We start from the raw sequence: 20,088 nt of genomic DNA on the forward strand, positions 1-20,088 counted from the left end.
ATATATATATATATATATATATATATATATATATATATATATATATATATATATATAAACATCACCACCATCACTACTACTGCTACTATAAAATCACCACTACCTCCATTATTACTGACGTTATTATTTTTCCCCCTCCCTCAGCTGCAGCGCATCAAGATGGGCGCCAGGAATGCCTCCAAGAATACTAAGGGCATTAAGACCAACCGGGGCCCAGACAGGTGAGTCAGAGTAGAAAATAATACCCATTTGAGATAACCCCTGTGGATATGGCCTCCCCGAGTGGAATTCCCCAGTGATTTTGAAACTTCGCTAGGGATTTCGGCATCCCTATTTTTACCAGGGAATATGACCCCCCCCTTTTTTTTATCACTTTAGATTATGAAAGTTATGATAAAGGCCACAATAAAACTAGAATTTTTGTTAATTCTTTTGGAGACTACAATGAATTTCTATTTATTTATAAAATACCGACAGTAAGATTTAGAAAAATGATACAATATTAAAAACTGGTGATCAAAACTAGAATATTTGTTTCTTCCTTTTGGGACTACGGTCTACACATTTCCACCCACAGTTCTTATCTGTCTCTAGATAATTTACACATCCATGGTGAAACCACGTGAAACAGTCTTTACACTCAACCATACTGTCATAGCTCTTTGGAAGGAAGCAGAGACAATGCACTTCAATTTTTGCCAGCTTTCTGACTGACTTCTTTCCCATTTCACCTCTGGGGAAAGGTGAAAGCTTTCTGTTCTTGAAACTATCCTCAAGATGGTTTCGCATGTTCTTTTGTCTGTATATTACTTTGGAGGGGCTGCCACCAAATGCTACTTCCACAGCAAATGCTATTGCAAATACACCACAGTCATCAACCCCCTCTTGTTGCTGAACAGAAGACACTTCAACATTGAACTTTTCTTTCTTTCCTGAATATATCTGAGCAATCTGACACTCCAAGGATGATGGTAATTTCTTACCTGTAACTACTTTGCTGTCCAAAATACAGGCTACTGCAAATTTAGAACTTCCAATGGTTGTACTGGTAACCCAGTGGAAGGCTCCTGTATGGTGTATTTGTATATTTTCAGATCCTTCACGAAGTTCTTTGAATTCCATCAATTTCTGGGAGTACATTGTCGGCTGTAAACCCTTGATGTGCGGAAACTGCCTATGCAGAAGGGTCTGGGCAGCTTGAATGACACAGTCAAAGGGGATCCCAAAAAATGGAAAGGGATACCAAGGGGGATCGAGGTAACCTCAGGGATTTTGGCTCGGGGAAGCTAAATTCACAAGGGTGAATGGTTCGGGGATGCCGCGATAGGGTGAAGTCAAATCCCATATGACACCGGGAACCTTGACCTGTAGTGTACCGAGAGGGGCTAGGCTGTCAAGAGAATATTTTAAGGATTGTATTTACTTTTTTCTTTGTTACGTGCGAATGAATCTCTCTCTCTCTCTCTCTCTCTCTCTCTCTCTCTCTCTCTCTCTCTCTCTCTCTCTCTTTAATATCCAGCCTAAATCAAATCAGTATCCATATACAGAAACAGTGCAGAAGACAAGGAATATATGTATGATACTTATAAGAATAAAGAAAATCAATTGAATTTTTTAACACAAACATATATCAGAGATCTCACTTTCGGAACTATGAATAAACAATAAATAAATAACAATAATAATAATAGATAATAATAATAAAAATCTCCTATGCTATCACTTTCTTGATTCTTTTATATCAGAGTAATATGTCTTTTAATTAGTTACTATTTTCTAAGTCTCAAATGATTCATGCAACTATTAATTATGTCCCGTGAGTTGGACTTGAATCTTGTCTTGACTCACCACGTGTTGTCCTATCAGCTGTGTGGAGGGCGGCGGCGGCGAGGATGGGATGTCACGCTCCCACTCCCACGATAACCTGTACCCAGGCCACGCTCCCTCCCCTCAACAAAGCCGGTGAGCTGCATGGGACTTCGATCTGTTGATATGATAAAGGAGGGGTTGTGTTTATGTGTAGAACTAGCTCTTGTCTAGTTAAGATATTTTAACCAACTTAAGGCTCCTCTCTCGCGTGTCTTATTTATTTATTTTTTTCTTATTAGTTGATGTTGCTGCATTAATAATTAATATTTCATTGTGGTTATATTTGTTGAAGGCTGCACAGGATTTTTCGCTACTGAGTGTTAGATGTATGTATATTTAGCTCGGTTCTTGACTAATAAGTTGTTTCATTGCTCGTTCTCTCACGTGACACTCATTTCTGACTATAGTACATTGATATTTCACTGTGATGTATATTTGTGCAACCTGGACACACACACACACACACACACACATATACACACACACAACAAAACGTGTTAGATAAATTAATCCTTATGAATTCATTTACAGGTCGAAGGCGCTTGAGAACCAAGATGAGACGCGGCGAACAGAAAACACTCTCAAAATCTGGATTATGGAGGCGAAAGAAATTCCCAGCAAGAAAAAGTGAGTATTTGTTGATTTGGTCTTTAAGCAGTATTTATCAGAATTTATTTTTATGACATTAAGTTTAATAGTGAACATTCTAGAGTGAATATTGTCAGTTTTACTTAGTGTTACAAGGCTGTTGTAAGCAAACATGTTTTGGTTAGGTCGGAATTAGATTCATCCACTTCATCAGATTCATAGCAGATCCCTTCATTGTATTGATCATGAATTGAAAAATCAGCATGTTTTTGGGCCAGAAATAGTCCTTGTATAGATAATTAGTAGGTTACAATTATTTCCATAATCCTCAATACTTTAGGGTAAACAACTATTAGTAATTCACCTAAACCTTACTTGTATTATGTATGAATAGATAAAAGAAGTAGTCTATTGCAGCTTTTTCAATGATAATGGTGTATTTCATTACATAATCTTAAGCCTATAATTTTGTGTACCAGTATTTATTCTCATGTAAACTGCACTTACTTGCAGTATTGTTCACAATTGTATTATGATTGAGTTTCATGAAGAGCAAACCATGGGACTTGCAGCTCATGATGATTCCCTGCAGGTACTTTTGTCACCTGATAGTGAACCTGCAGCCCAGCCACCGCACGTGCTCGAAGCCCATGACCAACATGTGCTTCTGGGGAGAGTACTTTGAACTAGATCTGAGTCCTGAGGTGCGTTCACTTGTAGATGTATTGCAGTATTGCCATAGATGTTTTATATTAGTTTATATTAAATTTTATTTGTGTACATGTGAAGTCTTGGCTCATACAAGTATCTTGATGCAGATCACTAGCATCATTATAGAGCTAAAGAGGGAAGGGGATAAGAAGTCAAACAAAAAGATAGGCTCCGTGGAGATTGACCTGAAGCCGTCCAGCCCGGGCCGAGCCACCCAGGAGGAGCAGTGGTACCCAGTGAAGGTGGAGAAGCAGGACAAGACCACTCCTGCCCTCAGGATAAGACACAGGTCAGATTTGGTCCTGGAATATCACTAGAAATATACTTTGTCAATAAGATGTGAATATTAGAAGACAAAAATGTTCTTATAGCCATGCTCGATCTCTTGCCCCATTGTGGATTTACTTTTGCCGTATGTGAATGGTGTTCAGTTTTTGCCCAGCCATAACACTGCCTGTGTGTGTCTAATATCACAATGCCTTTGAACAGGTTCCAGTCGTTGGACATCCTCCCTCTGTCCCAATACGGACCTCTTCTTCAGTACCTGAAGGAGAATGCAACCCCTCTCTGCCAACTGCTGGAGCCAGTGTTGCCAGTGAAAGCCAAAGAAGACATTGCCACCACGCTGATCAACATCATGCAGGCAGAGAACTGTGCCATTGCCTTCCTTGTTGATCTTGTTTACACAGACATCAAGACTAATGGTGGGTTCTAAAGCAACATGATTTGTGAAATACACACATGGCTGTAGTGTGTATTATTGTATATTTCTGTACACAGTGTATTATTTGTTATTTATCACTAGTTATTTATTGATTTTATGTCCAACAGCTGAGAACGAGCACCTGCTCTTCCGAGGGAACAGTGTGGCCACCAAGGCGATAGAAGCCTACATGAAGCTGGTGGGTGAGCAGTACCTGCACGACACTCTGAAGGACCCCATCCTGGCCCTCATCACCAGTGCTGAGGACCTGGAGGTGGACCCCCTCAAGATCACCAACGTGCAGTTCCTTCAGGAGCACCGCAACTCCCTCAAGGAGAAAGTGACTGCAGTTTGGGAAAAGATCTTACAATCTAGTCGGAACTTCCCTGTGTACGTGGTGGTCGGTGATGCATTGTTGTTCATATCTGTACTGTACTTAGAGCAACTCCATGATCTTTCATGTTGTTTAATTGTAAGATATAAATGTATAAATTGGTGGTGTTGCCACAGGGAGCTGCGTGAGGTGTTCCACAAGCTGCGGGAGCAACTCTCCCGCCAGGAGAAGTGTGAGCTGACCGACAACCTCATCTCTTCGTGTGTGTTTCTGCGCTTTTTCTGTCCAGCTGTCTTGTCACCATACCTCTTCAACATGGTCACAGGTTAGAGAAGTTTGCTATTGGATGTGCATATCAGATGAAATGAAAAAAGATTTTTTGTATTTATATACTTATGAATCCTAATGTAGTACCAATTTTCAAATAGTGAACCGAGTGGTTTCATTGTTGCCCAGTGCCGTGCTTCTGGCTTGACCTAACTTGTCGTGGCCTCTCCCTCAGCGTACCCAGACGACCGTGCCAGCAGGAATCTCACATTGGTGGCCAAGACACTTCAGACACTTGCCAACTTCACTCTCTTCCAAGGAAAGGAGAAGTTCATGGAATTCCTCAATGAGTTCATCAACAAGGAGCAGGAACGGTGCAGAGCGTTCCTCAGAGCCATTTCTGTAAGCATTTCTGGAATCACAAAGGAAAATTGTATATATGCACTCCTTAGTTTTTTTCTTTAAGTATTAGAGGTTTTATCTTAATATAATGGTTGCTTTTCCTAAAGGAACATTTTCACATATCTGTAGTGATTTGGTTTTATGTGAATGTAACTTTACAGCCATGTCTGGTAAAACCACTCTAGTCATGTGGTGATAATTTTGGGTTTAGTTTCTGATTGCATATGTAGAAATAAACATTGATGCACATCATTATAAATTTTTTGCTTTCAGTTTTCTATAGAGGCTGTCACCTGGAATTTTACCTCAGAAATGTAAAGTAGAGCAAGGGATTTATGTAGTGAAAGATTGTTGTGCTTTCCATCAGTCATAGTAATGTGTGGCCCCTCAGAGTCCCCCATCATCGGAGGACAGCATCCTGGATTTTGATGGAAAGATTGATCGTGGCAAGCACCTGGCCCTGCTCCACCTGCACCTAGTAGATGTCCTTGCTGAGATGAACACCCAGGTGAGATACCAATAAATTGCTTTGTTTCTTCTTTTGGAAATGCAAAGAGCATCACATCTTCATTGATGATAATTTTGGGACATTGTGAACTGCATGGACAGCAAAATATCATCAGTGTATGAATGGCATCTCTTTCAGGGGTATGAGAGTGAAGCTAGCAGAGTAATGGCACTGGTGGAGGACATCAGTGTCCTGCTAGGTGGCAGCCACACTAGGATGCCATATGTACCCCGGCCCTCCAGTGGTCCCATCCTCCCTGGCAGCCCAGCTCTTGCCCCCCCTCAGATGCCTGCCAGTAACAACAACTTCATGTAAGTCTCAGGCAGAGGTCATGTAAGCAATTGTACATTCTCTTTCTTGCATCAAACACATCAGATCCAGTTATTTTTACCATTTGTACTCCATCCATTCTCTCTCCATTCCCCAAGCATCACAACACTTCCTGCTCTGCTTGATCATCTGGTTCTCCATGACTATCATCTACTAGTGTGTATTAAGTTATGTTTTTCCGTGACAGGCGGGAGGAGTCTACAGATGGCACAGAGGAGAGAGGAACAGGCTTGGGAATGACACCCTCCACTAACAGGTCTCAGTCCTTCCCTCGCTCAGTCACTCCTGTCTACTCCCACCACCACATGGTATGACAGAGACCAGTGTTGTATGACTATTGTAGACAATAAGGAATGTGAATGAGTGAAGCTGAATTGGTTTATGGCAAAACAAGGCTCTTCATTACAAATTATTTTTTAGTGTTGATTATGCATTGTTGATTTTGACAAATTTGTCTTTATTTTGCTGAATTAATAGTTCACAAATGTTTTTATCAAATATTTAATGTTTTTGGATGCTACATTTCATCTGTTGGGCTTGCATTGTTGTTATCAGTAGAAATGTGTATCAACAGGTTACCAGCAGCCCAAGGCCACCATTCCATCACCAGGCAAGATCAGCAGGTGGTGACCTTGGTCCCAGTGAGGAACATGTCCTCATTACAGCCTTTGATCTCTCCTCAAGACCTCAGATCTCCATGTTCCCTTCAGAGTGAGTGTTTTATCACTACTTATTTCTCCACATAAAGCAACTAACTTAGTTTTATGGGAATAGCTGATGCCAGGAGAAAGGATCCTAGGTTTCTTACTTGGTCCCTTTTAGTTGCATCCTATGGTAAGCAGGGAATTAAGACATGCATTCTATCCCCTGTGTCTTGGAGCACTGTAGAGTTGTACAGACCACAGTGTAGTAACTAATGGGATTGCTTTTTTTTTTTTTTTTTTTTTTTTTTTTTATTTATTTATGTAGGAGGGACACTGGCCAAGGGCAACAAAAATCCAATAAAAAAAAAAAAAAGCCGACTGAGATGCCAGTCCCAGAAAAGGGTCCAAAGCGGTAGTCAAAAAATTGAAGGATAAGTGTTGTGAAACCTCCCTCTTGAAGGAATTCAAGTCATAGGAAGGTGGAAATACAGAAGCAGGCAGGGAGTTCCAGAGTTTACTAGAGAAAGGGATGAATGACTGAGAATACAGGTTAACTCTTGCATTGGAGAGGTGGACAGAATAGGGGTGAGAGAAAGAAGAAAGTCTTGTGCAGCGAGGCCGTGGGAGGAGGGGAGGCATGCAGTTAGCAGGATCAGAAAAGCAGTTAGCATGAAAATAGCAGTAGAAGACAGCTAGAGATGCAACATTGCGGTGATGAGAGAGAGGCTGAAGACAGTCAGTTAGAGGAGAGTAGTTGATGAGACGAAAAGCTTTTGATTCCACCCTGTCTAGAAGAGCAGTTTGAGTGGAACCCCCCAGACATGTGAAGCATACTCCATACATGGACAGATAAGGCCCTTGTACAGAGTTAGCAACTGGGGGGGGCTGAGAAAAACTGGTGGAGATGTCTCAGAATGCCTAACTTCATAGAAGCTGTTTTAGCTAAAGATGAAATGTGAAGTTTCCAGTTCAGATTATAAATAAAGGACAGACCATGGATGTTCAGTGTAGAAGAGGGGGACAGTCGAGTCATTGAAGAAGAGGAGATAGTCGTCTGGAAGGTTGTGTTGAGTTGATAGACGGAGGAATTGAGTTTTTGAGGCATTGAACATAACCAAGTTTGCTCAGCCCCAATCAGGAATTTTAGAAAGATCAGAAGTCAGGCATTCTGTGATTTCCCTGTCCCGTCCAGTCTGGTTGCAGAATTATGAAGGATATGTAGCAAAAGGAAATTAAAAGTAAACATGTTAAATAGCAGAATGATAAGGCAATAATGTAAACTTAAGAAGGAAAAATTAAATGATATTCATATTGTATTGAAGGGTGAGAGAAGAGGTGGAAAAGTGTTAATAGGTATTTGGATATGACACTGAAGCAGAGGAGTTCATGGGACACTGACAAGCCATAACATGGGAGGAGCTTAAGTTCAGGAAGCACCGAGAACAGTTTGGAATAAGAGCTGAGGAAATTAGAATTAAGATATTATAGAGCCAAGTGTTTTGTATGGCTGTAAGGCATGGCCAGTGAATAGTGAAGGTAACAGGTACAAAGGAAAAAAATATCTTGTGATGTTTTCCCATTCACTTCAGAAGTTTTTGGTTAGCCCAGAGATAAATGCTTTTCTTGGTTTCAGGGAAGCCAACAACAACAATCCACCAGCAGTGGACATGCGGGTCAACAACAGCAACAGTTACTACATTGGTGAGGTGCCTCCGCCGCCAGTCCACCAGGTGCACCACCAGCCCCAGCGGGCGCTGATACACAACACTCCCCAGACGCGGCAACACCTCAGGTGGGTCCCACAAATGGCAGCATTATGATTATTCATTGAAATTAATATTTTACATCTGCTCATATAAAAGAATGTTAAATCATTTTGTTATGGGCACCTGTTTTGATTCGATATTTTAATTGATCCACATTAAAGTAATGTCATATATATATATATATATATATATATATATATATATATATATATATATATATATATATATATATATATATATATACCTTGGACGATTCTGGGCTTGTTCCTCCCTCTCCTCCACCCTCTGACTACTTCATGCCACGTATTAAAATTCTTCGTAATGATGTTTTCCATGCCCTCGCTGGCCTAAACCCTCGGAAGGCTTATGGACCTGATGGGGTCCCTCCTATTGTTCTCCGAAACTGTGCCTCTGTGCTTGCACCTTGCCTAGTCAAACTCTTTCAGCTCTGTCTGTCAACATCTACCTTTCCTTCTTGCTGGAAGTTTGCCTACATTCAACCTGTTCCTAAAAAGGGTGACCGCTCTAATCCCTCAAACTACCGTCCTATTGCTTTAATTTCCTGCTTATCTAAAGTTTTTGAATCTATCCTCAACAGGAAGATTCTTAAACATCTATCACTTCACAACCTTTTATCTGATCGCCAGTATGGGTTCCGTCAAGGCCGCTCTACTGGTGATCTTCTGGCTTTCCTTACTGAGTCTTGGTCATCCTCTTTTAGAGACTTTGGTGAAATTTTTGCTGTTGCCTTGGACATATCAAAAGCTTTTGATAGAGTCTGGCACAAAGCTTTGATTTCCAAACTACCCTCCTACGGTTTCTATCCTTCTCTCTGTAACTTCATCTCAAGTTTCCTTTCTGACCGTTCTATTGCTGCTGTGGTAGACGGTCACTGTTCTTCTCCTAAATCTATTAACAGTGGTGTTCCTCAGGGTTCTGTCCTGTCACCCACTCTCTTCTTATTCATTAATGATCTAAATCAAACTTCTTGTCCTATCCACTCCTATGCTGATGATACCACCCTGCACTTTTCCACGTCTTTTCATAGACGTCCAACCCTTCAGGAGGTAAACATATCACGCAGGGAAGCCACAGAACGCCTGACTTCTGATCTTTCTAAAATTTCTGATTGGGGCAGAGCAAACTTGGTATTGTTCAATGCCTCAAAAACTCAATTCCTCCATCTATCAACTTGACACAATCTTCCAGACAACTATCCCCTCTTCTTCAATGACACTCAACTGTCCCCCTCTTCTACACTGAACATCCTTGGTCTGTCCTTTACTTATAATCTGAACTGGAAACTTCACATCTCATCTCTAGCTAAAACAGCTTCTATGAAGTTAGATGTTCTGAGACGTCTCCGCCAGTTTCTCTCACCCCCCCAGCTGCTAACTCTGTACAAGGGCCTTATCCGTCCATGTATGGAGTATGCTTCACATGTCTGGGGGGGTTCCACTCATACTGCTCTTCTAGACAGGGTGGAATCAAAAGCTTTTCATCTCATCAACTCCTCTCCTCTAACTGACTGTCTTCAGCCTCTCTCTCACCGCCGCAATGTTGCATATCTAGCTGTCTTCTACCGCTATTTTCATGCCAACTGCTCTTCTGATCTTGCTAACTGCATGCCTCCCCTCCTTCCGCAGCCTCGCTGCACAAGACTTTCTTCTTTCTCTCACCCCTATTCTGTCCACCTCTCTAACGCAAGAGTTAACCAGTATTCTCAATCATTCATCCCTTTCTCTGGTAAACTCTGGAACTCCTTGCCTGTTTCTGTATTTCCACCTTCCTATGACTTGAATTCCTTCAAGAGGGAGGTTTCAAGACACTTATCCACCAATTTTTGACCACTGCTTTGACCCTTTTAAGGGACTGGCATTTCAGTGGGCATTTTTTTTATTAGATTTTTGTTGCCCTTGGCCAGTATCCTTCCTACATAAAAAAAAAAAAAAAGTATATATATATATATATATATATATATATATATATATATATATATATATATATATATATATATATATATATATATATATATATATATATATATATATATATATATATATATATATAATCAACATATGTTCTATATCTGATTGACAATCCTGATGTCTCAGGGACAAAAATAATCATGATAATGATAAAAACTGTACATCAATAGTTTTCTTTATTTTGAAATGCAACAGAATTAAAAGGAAGGATGATTATGAAGGCTATAACATCATTAAAACAAGTAGGCCCATTGTCTTCTTGATGTAGAATGATCCCCTTGTGTCCCTTGCAGAGGCCCACCCTCAAGAAACCTCTCTGTGGGAGAAGTTCAAGGTTCTGCTGACAGAAGAGTATACGACAGAAATTGTTCAGAGTTTTTTAGATACATGGACGACGCGTCTCACAAGTTCATTGCCGCATGCAAGGATGGAGAAAACAACATCCAGGGTTCCCAGACCTCCATTTCTCAGCTTTCCAATATTGCCTCATCAGGATATCAGAGTTTTGCATACTCCCAATCATCATCTCCTGTAGACTCCCTCCTCCACACTGACAACTCCAGCCTCCTCTCAAGGGAGAATGGAAACCCAGGACTGCCAGTGGGGATCAGACAGGTTCACCATGACTCGCCTCTAGGTATGTTATTCTAAAGGTATTTTTTGAGTTGACATTGTGATTGAGTCAGCCCAGATGGTTAGCCCCACAGCCAGCCCTGAGACATGAGGCACTGATTGCATGTCTCCCTTTTGCTGTCATGGGTGGCAATTGAGTTTGTGAAGTGAGGGGATATAAGGCCCCCTGCTCTGTGTGTGTGTTTGTGTGTGTGTGTGTGTGTGTGTGTGTGTGTGTGTGTGTGTGTGTGTGTGTGTGTGTGTGTGTGTGTGTGTGTGTGACTGAGTAAGATGTTTAAAACTCTCCATCCATCATTACAATGGGTATATGCTGAAGGAGCTTATGCTACTTTATGCTGTTGCTATACTGTGTGTGTTGAATGGCTTCTGCACACACTCACACATATACAAACACACACAAACACTCTTGAGATTTAAGTGAAACTTCCTATACATAAATCTCCACACCTTATTGATATTCCTTTCTCTTATATTCTTCTTACAAAAGATCATTATTATTAGGATACATACCCCTTAAGTATATTTCAATGTCTCTGCAGTCTGGCTGTCAGTATTTATCTGTCCATTTTTTTTGTGAGGGTTATAGTGTTGATTCTGCTGCTACTTTGATTTTAGAGCTTAGATTTTTTATTTTTTTGTCATAGTTTTTTAGGGACACCCTTGCTGAGCTTCAATACCAGTGGTCTCTGAGAGCTTCCTGATGCAATTGTCATGGAAGATAGGGTTGATAAGAAATCTGTGGATATTCTCCAGCCATTTGGTCATGGTTTAAAGATGTCCAGTGTCTGTTAGGATGAACTGAATGAGATTGCTAAGATACCACATCCAAGTGTTGACTGCTTGGCCACTGCCACCCTACACTCATCAGTACCTGAATTAGTCCTGAATTCTACTGCATTATTTACATTAAAAACTAACCAATAAATTACCTCTGTACATATTCTCATTTTGTCAAGGTACTTAGTTATTATAATTGTGTTTGTGAAGATTTATTTCTAATTAGATTAGTATATGTATGTGATTAAAGTGGATGTGAACTGGAGCCTAGATAGTTGTGAATACATGACTTAGTTCATTAGACAACCCTTCACATCTCCATGTCATTACATATACATACTAATTTTCATCACACAACTTTGTCTTCTTAATATGCTTGCATGTGTGCTTGTGTGCCACCCACAGCCTCACCTCTGCACCAGCAAACTTCCAAGTATCGGGCAGTGGGCATGCACCCAGCCTATCTGGGACATGCAGGTCATGCCTCCCTCCATGGCACCCCCAGACATGCCCCAAGAGTCCCTCAGCCCAAAGGTACATGTCATCCCATATCATTCATGGCTCTGCAATGTAGGGAAATATTACTGTAGAATAAGATGTTGTGGGTTTGCATTGTACAGAAAAATGACATTTCACTTCAGTCATGTTTGTAGTTTTTGCAGCATATTAAGTATATTCATATAAAGTTTTCAGTGGCTCAAGTTTGTACTTGTGCATATCTTTATGCAACATCCAGACAACAAAGTCTGAAATCAGTGTCCCTAGTATTGCTGTATTTTGATATCAAAACATTAATCATGGTAGCAATTTGCTGGGCACTCATCTTCCATTTTTGGTGACTTGTGTTGTATAGAGAGCCCAAACAGCAGCCTGAGCTCCTCTCAGAGTGTTGAGGATCTGTCCTCGCTGCGCCGAGGACGCACCCGACAGCGCCGCTCAGCTTCCTCCTCCTCAGACTCCTCCCCAGACTCTCATCCTCCTTCTCATTCAAACTCTCACTTCCGTCGTGCACCAGCCCATACTCCTCGCACCAACCCCCACTGCTCTCCCCGCTTGGTGCCATCTCCAGCCCTCAGGCATGAACTTAGGTCTGCTAAACAGCGCCATGATCGCAGTGTTAGTAGCAGGAGAGGGAGGAGTAACAGGTGAGTCCTCTACCTTGTTTGCACCAGTATGTTCTTGTAGACAAGTATGCATGCATGTGGTGCACGAGTGCTTGGGTGTCTGACATGCCTTGAGCTTACTGATATTTTGTTTATAATATTGATAAAATACACACATTTTAATTGAAAATGGGGCCTTTTTAGTTCATCATTATGTGATCTATTTTACTTTCAAATAAGTGTCATAAAAGTTTATTTTTATAAAGTATTTTGGTAAATGTGTATTCATCTATCTTTGCATAGATAAAAATTTGCATATGAGATACCTAGAAGTATATGTACATAAAATGCTTACTTGCATGCATAATTTTCCATCCACACCTATTTTAAAATTGTTTTCGTCAGTAAATCTGTTTTGTCTAAATGAGTGAACAAAATGGGACCAATACTCCTCCACCAGCAGCTACATGAAGGTGGCTTGATCAAGGTGGACTGTGTGGAATATTCATTACCTGGTGTGCTCTTGAACATTACAAGTTGCTACTCTTAACTCCCTTCTCTTGTATGCTGCCATATTATGAATGCATGTGCATGAACAGATTGACTTGTTACAGTTAAACGAGGGAGCAATAACTAACACACCCAAGAAATACAACGGATACAAAACTTCTGGTACAAATAAGTGGCTTATCTACTGGAGGTCCTTCTGTCCATAGGCAGCCTGGTGTACTTACTGTCTGTCATGCACTATACCATTGTGTAGGTGGTTACTTACCTGGTGTACTGTCATGCACTCTGTCATTGGATAGGTGGCTACTTAACTAGAAAGAGCAGTGTTTTTGTGAAGATCAGATGGCTTTGTGTGGTCTTATATAAGTCTTTTATTAAGGCTATTTTAGTTCAGTGTGGTAAGGTTACTTTAGCTCAGTGTTACAAAGGGCTATCTATCATAACCTGTTTGAAGTCCATTTTATCTGTTTCGTTTTACATGCTAAAGGAAAGAGGCACCTTCAGGTTTCCCCTTGTACATTAATTGCTATGTTTTAATGCTAAGTCAGGCTGAAGTCAAGAAGCAGAAGCAAAACTTGAAAGCTGCTTGCATTTAGATCATATTCATAAAACTGTCAGGTAAACTGCTAGATTTCTGATAACTTGTTGCATTTGTTTTATATTCCTCAACTCTTGGAAACACTTTTCATAATCCTTTCTTTTCAGTGGAGCTTTATTCTCTATACTGTACATATTCACTGACAGTTGGAGTATGTAGTTAGCACTTTCACATAAAAGTATTAAACAAATCACTGAGCAAAATAATAACAGTAATGGTAGGCAATAGTAGCCAGAGACATAACATATCTGTATTCTTCAGGTCATCGGAGAGAGAGGACCTGCAAGGACCTCCCCACTGCTGTGACGACTCTGAGGACGACCTAAACGTTGCTGTGGGATCACTGGGTGGCGCAGGGGCAGGGGGCTGGGTGCGGGAGGGCTGGCAGGAGCACCACCACCTGCTGGCCCACAACCTGCCACCACAGCAACTCCTTGACCAACAGGAAGACCAAATGAGAGCCATAATTGAAAGGTAAGAAGTTGTCATACCTGTCATGCATCTAATTAAAAAAAAAACACAATATTAAAAAAAAAAAGCAACAAATAATATACTACTACTAGGCTGGATGGATAACAAATAAGACTCTATAAATCATTTTTAGGCTTGGTAGAGAAATAGTTTACTTTTGAGATTGAGTAGAGGAAGCTGAAGTATTTTTACTGTATGACTATAGCTGTTTAGAGACATGCTGGCTGCTGAGATAATATAGAACTGAAGCAGAGTTCACAGATGAGAAGCTCTGGTGAGTGGCTCTGATTTGTAAACATTGAGAGTTAGTGGGCTGGAACTTGAGAGTGAGTTATGTGTATTGGTGAGGCTATATGTAAGAAGTCATGATGGGGCTCTCTCTCTCTCTCTCTCTCTCTCTCTCTCTCTCTCTCTCTCTCTCTCTCTCTCTCTCTCTCTCTCTCTCTCTCTCTCTCTCTCTCTCTCTCTCTCTCTCTCTCTCTCTCTCTCTCATATCTGCAGACCCACAGGATGTCCCCCACAGTATGTTTACAAACCCACAGCCCCTCACCAAAAAACAAAAAAATAGGCCTGCAAGAGGATGAAGGACTGTGATAGAGAAAAAATTAAGGGATGTATTTTAAAGATTAGAAATCATTAAATTTAGGATTTAAATTATAGCAGCAAGCAGGTTATGAGTAATGATAAAGATTAAAAACACAATCAAACTTTTGCTTCCTTCACTAGGCTGATGTCAATGGAACAAGAGTTTCGTCATGAACAGGAAATGATGAGGCGAGAGATGCACTACAAGGATGCCAGAATTGATGCTCAGGAAAAGAAAATTGCTGCACTAGATTCAGCAAACACCCACCTCATCCGCACCATTGCCTCCCTCAACTCAAGGTGAGGGAGGGAGTGCAGTGGCGTGCCACCCCTGCAAGGGATTTTTACCAAAGTTGTTAATTGGAGATGTAGTTTTAATTGAGTGTTTTTTTTTTAATAAATTTACTATAAATATCTGTTCATTTCTAGCATGAGAATGGAGATAACCACCCACTGCTCACACAACCTGTCAACTGCTTGGTTTCTTGATTATTGGACACAGGAATGATATAGAATGTATCAAAAAAGAAAGTGAATGATGATGAAGTCACATATGGAGTATTGCTTTTTGTTCTGTGCTATTTTTCCATATCATAACAAATATTCAAGCAGGGGTATGTGATAGAGGAAGTCTTCCTGAACAACATGTTATCAGATTTTAGACTGGGGAGCAAGGGAAAGAGGGGTACAGCTTTATATCTTCAGATGACAGCAGCCGAGTGCAAGTGTCTGTTCCATCTTGTCTACAGCTTTGGATGAAAAGTTGGTCATCCTTCCTTTCAGCCTTATTTGAAATCTGATAATGCTATCTTATTTTTGAACTCCCTTTATTACAGAGATAATTTGATTTACAGTATCTTGATAATTGCATGAAAAGAAGAAAAAAAAGGGCACTGAACAAAAAGTGGTATGAATGTTTTTTAGCACTGTCCCTGACTTCAACTCACAGTATACATATTATGTTAACCATTCTGTCAATTTTAACTTTCTTCAAAGATACTTAGGAACGGTCTGATTATGAAGAACCAAGGAACTGATTGTGAAAAACCAAAAGTATCGTACAAAATAAGGGAGAGAGTGGAAGGAGAAGTAAGCCTTGCAGTGTGGAGAGGCCACTGTCTTGGCAAAGTGAGGGACAGGCTGAATAAACCACAGACCAAATGCTGACAATTATATGAAATTAGTTTAGGCTCCAAGTTGCAGACTGCTTGTCCTTTTCAAACCATATGAAACATAATTTTTCACTGACATCTTCAAACAAACAGACAGTTTTGGCACAGTTTTTATTATGTAGGAAGGGCACCAGTCAAGGGCAACAAAAATCCAATAAAAAAGGCCCAATGAGATGCTGGTCCCCAAATAGGGTCCAAAGTGGTAGTCAAAAATTGAAGGATAAGTGTCTTGAAACCTCCCTTTTGAAGGAGTTCAAGTCATAGGAAGATGGAAATACAGAAGCAGGCAGGGAGTTCCAGAGTTTGTAGAGTTTGTTTGACACTGTCCTCAATTTTATGGCTCTACAGTGCATTACCAAATGTGTTTCATTATGGAGTTTACTCTGGACTTTGAAGGCTTAACGGGGAAGAGCCAAGTAGACATTCAGATGGGAAGGTTTTGCATGATATGGTTGTGATGTATAAAGGGATACAGAACAGTAGGGAAGGATGGGAGGACAGGAATGGAGGGAGAAGTGGTGGAGTGATACACATCATGACTGCATCATGTAAAACCTTCCGCTGCCTGAATGTCTCCAGCCTAGTTGGTTCTAGCTTGCCTTGCCTTCAAAGTCAAGAGTAAAGATACTTAGGGAATGGTGTCAAATAAGCTGTGCCAAAATGTCATATGGACTGAATTGTTTATTTAGAAGATATTTGTGAAAAATGACACCTTAATGTTTGAAAAGTATTGAAATGACCAAAGTCTAATCGTACCACCTGGAAGAGGTGATAGGTGAGAATAAATTTTAGTTGTGTGGGAGGATGTAGTTGGGTTTGACATTTCAAAAGAGTTGGAGTAAAGAAAATGGTGCATCAGAAGTTAGCAATTGTGTGTGATGCAGGAAAGAGTGCATGCAGACATAATACCATGCAGTGTGTTGTAAAGCTGTGTGGTGCCATCATCATTAAACTTTCCATTAAACTTTCCATGGTTTATGTCACTGCTGCAGCCTGCTGGAAAATACAAAGAGCACAAAGTGTTAGTTACAAATGTTTAGGACCAGCTTGCTCACTTTCCACTGAACTAGTCAGACTAATGTTGATGAGCAAACATTATTATTGTGTAGATGTGTTACTAGCTATTTCTATACTGTATACAGGTATTTCACACAAGTTCACTCAGTTTAGGTAAAAAATGGTAATACACATGACAAAGCAAAAGCAGGAGAGGTACTGGTAATGTGGAGGCAAGCAAATGTAGTGCCCATCTTTAAGAAAGGAGATAAAACAGTTATGTCTCATCATAGACCAATCAGCTTAAACTCAGTTGTGGATAAAATATTGGAGTCTGTAATCACAAGGAACATTAGTGATCACTGAGACAAACAACTTGATAATTATATAATTGATCACAGCATGGGACCTGATAGAGGTCTTTACGTGGTATAGGGAGATATAACAAAGGTGACATAAGCAAATTTTTCAGGATCAGTAATCAGGATAGAACAAGAAATAATGGATTCAAGTTTGGAAGAGTTAGGTTTAAGAAAGAGATAGGAAGGGATTCATTCTCAGAGTAGTGGGCAAATGGACCAAATTCAGTAATTTAGTGTTAGTGCCATTAGGGAGCTTTAAAAGATTAGATAAATTTATGGATGGAGATGATTGGAAATAAGTAGTTATTTTTCATACAGGGATTGTCACATGCGCCTGATGGTTTCTTGCAGCTTCCCTTATTTTGTTTTATGACACATTTGCACAGATGCATTCACTTGCCACTATTGAACAGCTGATGTCTATTCTTGTGTTCATGGAGGCGTTATCAGTTGGCATTATCGAATCAAGTTAATGTTTTGTTGCATTTCTCTTCCTTCAGGCCTGGAGAGCTGAAGCCAGACTTAAGTGGTGATCTGCACAACGACTCCTGCAATGCATCCGACACCTCAGACTATAAGAGTTCCTCCTGCTGAGTGGTGCCCTCCACCCTCCCCCTAACACTTAGTAGTCCTTGCATTTCCCAGTGAAACCAAGTAATAAAAGGTTGTACATATTATATAGTAAGGTAATGTTACTCTAGTATACTTGCCAGTTATGATGTTATTAGAGACTTGTTCACAAATATTAAACACAAAAATGTCATTAATTTGAATATACGTAATATAATAGAAGTTTTTAGTGTTCAAATTACAGAGCACACACACTGTGTTTCTGTGCTGGGCATTTAAGTACAAGGTCATCATTCCCTGTCTTATGTCTGTCTTAATTCTCCTTGAAAACTGAAACAAACATATTTTTCTGTTTCCCTCCCCAAACAAAAATTACATCACACTCAAGATGTATGACCTGGCAAGTCTCCCAGTAGAGGGATGTCAGTCAGCCACCCACGGCTCAAAACAGTTTGGCTTACGAGTCCCAACTCGTATCCCTTGTACAATTTTTCTTCAGCATCACTCCACGACTCAAAAGAGTCAAGCCAAGCTTGCATCATTCATTCCTCCTTGCTCTTTTGCAAGATTCTCATTTGACATTCCATTTATGTTTAAAAGTACTTGTCTGAAAGAAGATAAATTAAACTTTAGATCTTAATGTACGGAAAACGTAATCTTTCCATGTGAAATTTTCAATGCCGGGAATGTGAGTTGTTCTGTTGATGCAGTTTCCAGTGTTCAAAATTTCAAAACTAGAATCCCATTTCGTACCTTCATATACAAACAATTTATTCTTTTTCATAGCAAGTAAATTTATGTATAATTTAACATAAATTTGTATAATTTAACAAAGTCATTTTAGAGACAAAAACAAGAAGGCTTTATTCTGTACAGATAAGAGTTCTTTATTCTTTTGTATAATGTGAAATATATGGACCTTGTATAGTTATGCTTGTGTATACTGTAGTTGATGGTAGTACACACTGGAGAACACCAAAGATTAGGTTATAAAGTCCTGATTTTTGAAGCTCAACGTCAGTGCAGTGCGTCCGACACTATTTTATGTACATTAGAATGTAAATAAGTAAGTCCATACATAGAAAACAAAAAGACAGTGTAATTTTTCCCATATCTTGATAAGCTGAGGTTTTGATACAGTATATAAAATGTATTAGAGAATCTGTGCTTGTAAAGCACATGTTTATACATATTTAGAAAGCCAAAGGTTTAAACAAGGTTGTACATTATGATATCTACATAAAAGATGTGGATTATGCTGTTTGTACCAATTCTATAATAAACACTTCTTAAATGAAGATTTATTGTGTGTGGAGTATTATATTCCAAGCACTCTCAGTGAGATCATACTTACTGGTAAGCTCTATGCAGTGTCCCTCGCAGACATTGTAGGGAATAGCTCAGTTGTTCTGGATATCTTGCTGGAGTGTGTGCCAGGCAAGGCAAGTCAGGTGCAGGGAGGTAGCAGTTATTCCATCAGTAACAACCTGCAGGACAGAGCCTCATTAGCACTAACACATCCACAATCTCATCGCATTCTTGTTCATTATAACCATGCCTCACCAATACAAATCTCAGTTACCTGGATAAACAGTACAAATACTTCAGTCAAAGGAGGAAAAAAAAAAAAGTACTTGAGTAGTAGGTTCCTTAAGGAATGCAGTAATACTACTATTAACATTGCTTGACCTGTAAGCTTCAAACAATCCATTATGCACATCGGTAGTCACAGAAAAAACTTAACTTACAAGAGAAAGAGCGAACATCTCGCTGATACACAAAGTGCAAGCTACATTCAGCTGACACAGCAAAGGCTAGCACAGTCAGTTTTGGGCACAGGTGAAGGAGGGAGCTACTTTAATCGTTCCTAGGCAATGCGCCTGTCAGGGAGTGATATTTGGCACTTAAATGATACTTGAATAGTGAAGGCGACTTTCAAGCGGCGCTCCTCCCCAGCTTGTCCTCTCCCTCCTCTCAAGCTACTAAGGGAGAACTCTTCAGTACAGTTGTTCACACATCTGCATGGCAATAGACGGCTAGATATGAAGGTAATATTCCTAATGAGTGTATAGTAAGTTCAAAAGTCCACTGTTGTGTGAATATAAACTGCATCAGGATATCGGGTTAAAGTAAAATTGAGCCTCCAGTGAGAGTAACAGAAAATGGAGCAAAACGAACAGTAACTAAACAAATCTTAATAC

General features: G+C 40.0%; 1 protein-coding gene across 7 annotated transcripts in view; it reads left to right on the forward strand.

Annotated features, from left to right (window-relative positions):
- LOC135112845 (ras GTPase-activating protein raskol-like) overlaps positions 1-19,196 on the forward strand; it is a 90,655-nt gene extending 71,459 nt beyond the window's left edge. For 4 of the 7 annotated variants that reach the window (XM_064027725.1, XM_064027721.1, XM_064027720.1 and 1 more), the window contains exons 3-22: positions 145-221; positions 1,867-1,962; positions 2,401-2,496; positions 3,050-3,161; positions 3,276-3,457; positions 3,658-3,872; positions 4,000-4,261; positions 4,382-4,530; positions 4,708-4,874; positions 5,266-5,382; positions 5,521-5,693; positions 5,900-6,020; positions 6,287-6,423; positions 7,990-8,148; positions 10,404-10,747; positions 11,926-12,054; positions 12,374-12,665; positions 13,993-14,205; positions 14,929-15,087; positions 17,818-19,196. In XM_064027725.1, the coding sequence (XP_063883795.1) occupies positions 160-221; positions 1,867-1,962; positions 2,401-2,496; positions 3,050-3,161; positions 3,276-3,457; positions 3,658-3,872; positions 4,000-4,261; positions 4,382-4,530; positions 4,708-4,874; positions 5,266-5,382; positions 5,521-5,693; positions 5,900-6,020; positions 6,287-6,423; positions 7,990-8,148; positions 10,404-10,747; positions 11,926-12,054; positions 12,374-12,665; positions 13,993-14,205; positions 14,929-15,087; positions 17,818-17,911 (3,279 nt within the window). In that variant the 5' untranslated portion in view covers positions 145-159 and the 3' untranslated portion in view covers positions 17,912-19,196. The remainder of the gene's footprint in view (positions 1-144; positions 222-1,866; positions 1,963-2,400; positions 2,497-3,049; positions 3,162-3,275; positions 3,458-3,657; positions 3,873-3,999; positions 4,262-4,381; positions 4,531-4,707; positions 4,875-5,265; positions 5,383-5,520; positions 5,694-5,899; positions 6,021-6,286; positions 6,424-7,989; positions 8,149-10,403; positions 10,748-11,925; positions 12,055-12,373; positions 12,666-13,992; positions 14,206-14,928; positions 15,088-17,817) is intronic. The other 3 variants (XM_064027724.1, XM_064027723.1, XM_064027722.1) reach the window with 3 other exon arrangements.
- Positions 19,197-20,088: the final 892 nt, after the last annotated feature.

Source organism: Scylla paramamosain, chromosome 24 (genome assembly GCF_035594125.1).
Source record: "Scylla paramamosain isolate STU-SP2022 chromosome 24, ASM3559412v1, whole genome shotgun sequence".
NCBI lineage: Eukaryota > Metazoa > Arthropoda > Malacostraca > Decapoda > Portunidae > Scylla > Scylla paramamosain.